At 45.5% G+C, this 6,000-nt stretch overlaps 1 protein-coding gene across 1 annotated transcript in view; it reads left to right on the top strand.

Moving 5' to 3' along the window:
* The window catches only part of LOC107125682 (CCR4-NOT transcription complex subunit 1-like), a gene marked incomplete at its 3' end in the record, with an annotated part of 80,171 nt that overhangs the window by 54,539 nt on the left and 19,632 nt on the right, over positions 1–6,000 (top strand). The window contains exons 17-19 of the mRNA XM_015429133.1: positions 1,445–1,595; positions 2,870–3,071; positions 3,745–3,888. Of these exons, the coding sequence (XP_015284619.1) occupies positions 1,445–1,595; positions 2,870–3,071; positions 3,745–3,888 (497 nt within the window). The remainder of the gene's footprint in view (positions 1–1,444; positions 1,596–2,869; positions 3,072–3,744; positions 3,889–6,000) is intronic.

A 6,000-nucleotide genomic window follows, 5' to 3' on the forward strand; every position in this document is an offset into this window, starting at 1 on the left:
ACGCTGGATGTTAAAGAGGGAGCTCCTATTCTGTTTGAACAGAACACGTAGGATTCGCAAAGATCCCACTTATTTCTGTCCTATGCTACGCATTCCTTAGGCCAGAAGATCTCAACTCAGAGGCCATCCAAATGGATTGTCGAGACTATAAAACTGCTATCTCTAAGATAAGAGGCCTCTACCTGTTAGGCCCAGGGCCCATTCCACACATGTGATATCGACCTCCACGGCCTTTCTCAAGGGGATGCCCCTTCAAGACATCTGTCAAGCAGCCTCATGGGTCACCGCGAATATCTTAATCAAAATTACACTCTGGATGTGCGTGCACAGCGTCGTACGGTCATGGGTTGGTCAGTTTTGCAGTCTGGTCGCCTGAGATGCTGCCAGCACCCTCTTCCAGGCAGGTCTGAGCTTGCTAATCTTCCATAGGTGTGATGTATAAAACCATGACGAAGATAAACAGGTTGCTTACCTTTAATTGATTATCTTCGAGTGGTCATCTATGCATTTACACCACCCATCCTCCTTCCCCACTGCTGTCAGTTCCTTTGCTGTTTTCTCCTTTCTTCATTGGGATTGGCAGTGGTCAGAAGGAACTGGTGGGATACTGGGGCCCCACCTTCTGGGCATGCGTGGTTGGAGTCCCCGTGCATGCTCGGAGGCAGGGCTCTGGATCCTTTTGCGCTTGATAGAAGTTTCCCAAACCGGTGCAGGAGCCTAACTCATAGGTGTGAATGCATAGATGACCACTCGAAGATCATCAGTTACAGGTAAGCAACCTGTTTTTATCTTAATTCTGGTTCTTGCCTTCAAAGTACTAAATGGCTTGGGGCCAGGGTACTTGAAGGATTGCCTCCTCCCATATTGTCCTGCCTGCCAATTAAGATCTGCCTCACAAGCCCTGCTTTCTGTGCCCCTGTCTTCACAGGTGAGGCAGGTGGTGACTAGAGACAGGGCATTTAGTAGCTCCTTGCTTTTGAGGTTCACTGGACATGTATGTTGCTTTCTTTTAAGCGCCAGGCCAAAACTGTTGTGTTCACCCAGACCTAACCCAAACCCTAAATCAGGCAACATAACATCAGTGGGTAAGTTCTCTAAGTCAGTGAGCTGCATTGAAGGGCGGGGGGTGGGGGGAATGTTCCATTCCACTGGTAGAAAATTTAGTCTGGCTCCAACCCGGAAAGATTTCACACCCCATAAATAATAAATGACCTGCAAATGAAAAGTTCAGACAGTGAAGGGTTGAGTGAGGGGGTGACAGTTTTTCTTGCTTGTTCAGTTCTGGTCTGGAAGGGCAGGGCATTTGTTCTTCGATGAAGTCAGAAGATTGACCCTACTTTCCAAACAGGAAGTGGTATTGTCTCTGATGTGAAAACTGATCTTGGGACACCAGGAAGAATGCTTATCTACCTTAAGTTAAAATTTCCTCTTTTTTCTCCCTCAGAAGTGTCTCACAAGAGCTGTCGGAAACTATTCTCACCATGGTAGCCAACTGCAGTAACGTCATGAACAAAGCTAGGCAACCACCACCTGGAGTTATGCCCAAAGGACGTCCACCCAGTGCTAGCAGTCTGGATGCCATCTCTCCTGTACAGGTTGGTCAGAAACAGATGGTGGTAGCATAGTGATGGGAGGTGCTGCTTACATCTCTGGAACACAAGTACTCTTGTATGAAGACTCTAAATAGAAAATGCATGAACTAGTAAATGCTTTCTATTTGAATAAATTCCATGTTGGTTTCTTTCCCAAATGATAGCTAGGAACTAGGTAAGAGTGGTTACGAAACAATAAAATAGTTTCACCTGTTCTGGAGCTGAAGTTTAGGTGGTTGGGAGCAATGCTCCCTCTAAGCTGTGGAGTCTTGTGAGCAAAAATTCTACTTTGTGAGCTACTGGCATTAAAGTTGTGAGCAAGTGTTTTAGCTTTTGCATAAATTAGTTTGCTTTGGAGCCATCCTTCCTGAGCTAAGACAAAAATGTGTGAGCTGGAGGCTAAAAAACTGTGAGCTAGCTCACACTAACTCAGCTTAGAGGGAACACTGGTCGGGAGTAGTAAAACAAAGTTAGTTCAAAGCATATACTAAACAAACATTCTTTACATATGTGAATGTTAGACTTTTGAGGCTTAAGCACTGCCTTTGAACCTGATATGTCTTGTTTGTAGCTTCTCGGGCCAAGCAACAGTGCTAGAGCATAAGGACTTGTTATAACTGGGGCGCTTCAGCTCTCAACTGAACTGCTCTTTTAAGAACAAGGTACATTTCAGTTACTCCCTGCCACTCACTACCCCTTCCTCTTCCAGGGAGACGTGCTTTAGCAAATATATTCAGATTAGGACTTTATTGGCTTTTTATCCTTTCTAAAGATTTGTCAGCCTTATTCTGCAAAACTGCAGATTAATGCAGCAATATCTCAACGGTGGAAGCAAAATATGGTTGAGAATAACTGGAGTGGTAGCTAGTAATGGTAGCAAAGCCCTTTAAATTTGGATCATTGAGGGTGTGTCAAGATTCTGGCCAAGCTGTTGTACCAGAGTTGTAGACTCCTAAGCAGATGTTGTACAGCTGAGCAGTTGCATAGTATCCTTATCAGATTAGTACTGTGCAGTACAAACTCGGAGGTTTTATGATGCCATTTTACTTTTATGCTTTTAAAATGCAAATGGAAATATGTTGCCTTATGTACAGCATGATGTTGGAGGATACCTAGAAACCTAGGTAGCAGACCCAAAAATGTACGGGTTGGATGTGCAGTTTCGATATGTAAATTATTAGATTTTTATGGGACTGACCTGAATAAAACGGTCAGCCATTTAATAATTGTGGAAAATACCAAGTTATGGTTGTTCTTAACATGAGTTTTATCCTCAGATCGACCCGCTTGCTGGGATGGCATCTCTTAGTTTAGGTGGTTCAGCGGTCCCTCATACCCAGAGTATGCCTGGTTTTCCTCCAAACCTGGGTTCAGCCTTTAGTACTCCTCAGTCACCAGCAAAAGCATTTCCTCCGCTTTCTACGCAAAACCAGAACACACCTTTTAGTGGAATTGGTGGACTCTCATCACAGCTTCCAGGTACTGTTGTATGAGGGGACTGGAGCTCACGAAAGGGACCCTGCTAATATTTCTGTAGGGCCTGTTCAGGGTACCCGTGTTCTTGCTTTCTAATTTGTCATTGGGTTAACTGTATCCTTTATACAGTTAACTAAATACTTTGTGAAATGTTAAATTGCTGCATCTCAAACGCTTAAGCAGATGAACACCTGCAGGAAAGCAGGGGATTCTACATACTCTGGGGACTCCCTGTCTATGCAGAAAAGTATGACTTAGTAAATTGGATGTGTGTGTTGTACCACTGAGGACTCAGTGTGTCCCAGGAGCATGGAATATTAAGAGCAGAGTCAAGTAAAAGGAAAGCAGTGAGGGGGAGGGGGAGGCAGCCTGTTCAAAGCTTATAGAATAACTGGAGAGCAGGAGTGAGATGTCCATGTTGTTTTTTCCTCATGCAGTTACTCATAGCTCTCTCATCTCCACTTCTGTTATACAAAAGGAATCTGCAGTGTGGCATAATTACTGTCCTGTAGTTTGACTTCTGATATTCATAACTGTCATGGTCCTGTAAAACGGGCAGTAGATGTTTGTCTAGCACACTGCCCTATTGACCCTTGTTCATTTGTGGAGATAAAAAAGGCTAATAACTGCACCTGCACCTACAAAAATGAGACAGTTATTTTGTGTTTGTCCTCAGTTGGTGGTCTTACAACAAGTAGTCTGGGTATAGGAACTGGGGCCCTCAGCCTCCCTGCGGTGAATAATGACCCCTTTGTGCCAAGGAAACTGAGCACATCAGGACTGAACCAGCCTACATTCCAGCAGAGTAAGATGAAACCTTGTAAGTGGTAGTGTTGTCTGATTGTGAAGAGTGACTGTGATGGTGTGTAGCAAATCCGGGTGTCCTTCCCCCCCCCCCCCAGCAGCGACTTCAGCCTGTGTGGTATCTGGTTCTTTTAATTGCTCCCCTTTTGTCCCACTTTGGGAAACTCCAAGTGTCCTAGATGGGGCTTCCAGGCATCCTGACTGGGGCTAACCAGAGTGAAACTTGCCTAGCCTTAACAAGCAGGAATTAGGAACATTTCCAGCACTGTAGCTGGGACTAGTTCTAAATTATTTGAGATCCAAAGCAGCCAACTGAATCAAGTGGTTTGCCAGTATGCATGGAAATCGCTTTTGTAGCAATACTGTGCAGAATTTACGACAACAGTCTCCACTGTTAATCTGCTCCAATTGCTAGCAAAAAAGCCCATCAGGTTGATGGTTGGTGAGTCCCCACCCCCTTCTTGTTTTCTTGCATTCACACTGCTGCTGTGCAAGCGAAGAGTATAGTTGGGCCTGGTTCTTCAAGCCTGCACTCTCTTCACCCTGTTATAACAGCTTCAGATACTGTAATGTGGCATGTAGTAATTGTGGGAAGGGTGTTGCATCCCCTGTTCTGCAACCTGCCTTGGAAATTGGAGAAGCACAGAACCACATCATTCCTCCCCCCCTCCCCCCCATGTCCTGAACATACTCTAGTGTTCTCCAGCGAGAACACTGGTGCCCGCTTCATGGGGACCCATGCTGCTGGTATGTCCTCCTTCCTCTTTGAATGGAATGGACATTTGGTGTATGTGTCCAATAAACAGTTTGTTTTAGTTTACCAGAGTGAGGAATTTGATTAAATTTGATTAAAATATAACTTTGATTATGTAATGTTGATTAAAATGTAACTCATGACAAATATGTTAAAATTACAATAGTGTTATTTAAGTTTTGAAGGGGCTGTGGCTCAGTGGTAGAACATCTGCCTGGTGTGCAGAAAGGTCCTAGGTTCAATCCCCAGCACCTCCAGTTAAAAGGATCAGGTGGTAGGTGATGCGGCAGACTATCTGAGATCCTACAGAGCTGCTGCCAGTCTGAGTAGACAGATCTGACTGAGTACAGAACAGATAAATATTTTGATAACTGCAGCTGTCGTTTTAAACTAATTGTAGTGAGAAGACAGTGTTGGGTTCTCGAACAAGGCTGAGGCTGATTTCAGTGTTAGAATTGCTGTTGACATATTAAAGTGCATGTGACAACTTTTACTGAAACCTTGCCAGCATCTGGGGGCTGACCACTTTTCGTTCTACTTTCCATGATTTTTCAGCATTTGGATTTTATAGCTAACTAGGAATAAGGCCTGTTGTGGAAATAAATACAACGGGATCTAGAAAGAGGCTCTGGGAGAGTGCTCTGGCTTTGGGCAAACAGTGTCAATTTGCTGTGGCGACCTCAGCAGGGTATAATGACAGAGTCCACTGTTTTCTCCAGAGGAACTGATCTCTGCTACCTGAAGAGCAGTTGTAATTTTGAGTGACCTCTAGCCCTCACCTGGAGATTGGCAACAATTGTTACCCAGGACGAAATGGCTGGTTTGGAGGGTGGAGTCTATGGCATTCTACCTGTCTGAGGTCCCACCCCTCCGCAAACCCCACCCTCTCCAGGCTCCACCCCTGAAATCCCCAGGAATTTGCCAGCCTGGAGGTGGCAACCCCATCTCCTTCCCAGCTAACTATCAACCTACCATTATCTGCCCCTTTGACTTCAGCTGACTTCTGCCCTCCCTTCTGCAGAGCAGTTGTAATTTCCAGTGGTCTCCAGCCCTCACCTGGAGATTGGCAACAATGGTTCCCTATGTGGGACTGACTGGTTTGGAGGGTGGAGTCTATGGCAGTGTACCTGTCTGAGGTCCCACCCCTCCTCAAACCTCACCCTCTTCAGGCTCCATCCCTCAAATCTCCAGGAATTTCCCATCTGGAGTTGGCAACCCTATCAGGACTGGCCCCAATGTGTTTTCTCCCAAAGGCCAAAGTAGGTGACAGGACCAAGCTTAGATGCCTACCAACAGGCACTGAGGGGAAAGTAGGATTGCCAGCTCTAAGGAGGGAAATACCTGGAGGTTTGGGGGGTGGATGCTGTAGAGGGC

This window comes from Gekko japonicus, unplaced genomic scaffold (genome assembly GCF_001447785.1).
Source record: "Gekko japonicus isolate JY-2015 unplaced genomic scaffold, Gekko_japonicus_V1.1 scaffold2256, whole genome shotgun sequence".
NCBI classification, from domain to species: Eukaryota; Metazoa; Chordata; class Lepidosauria; order Squamata; family Gekkonidae; genus Gekko; species Gekko japonicus.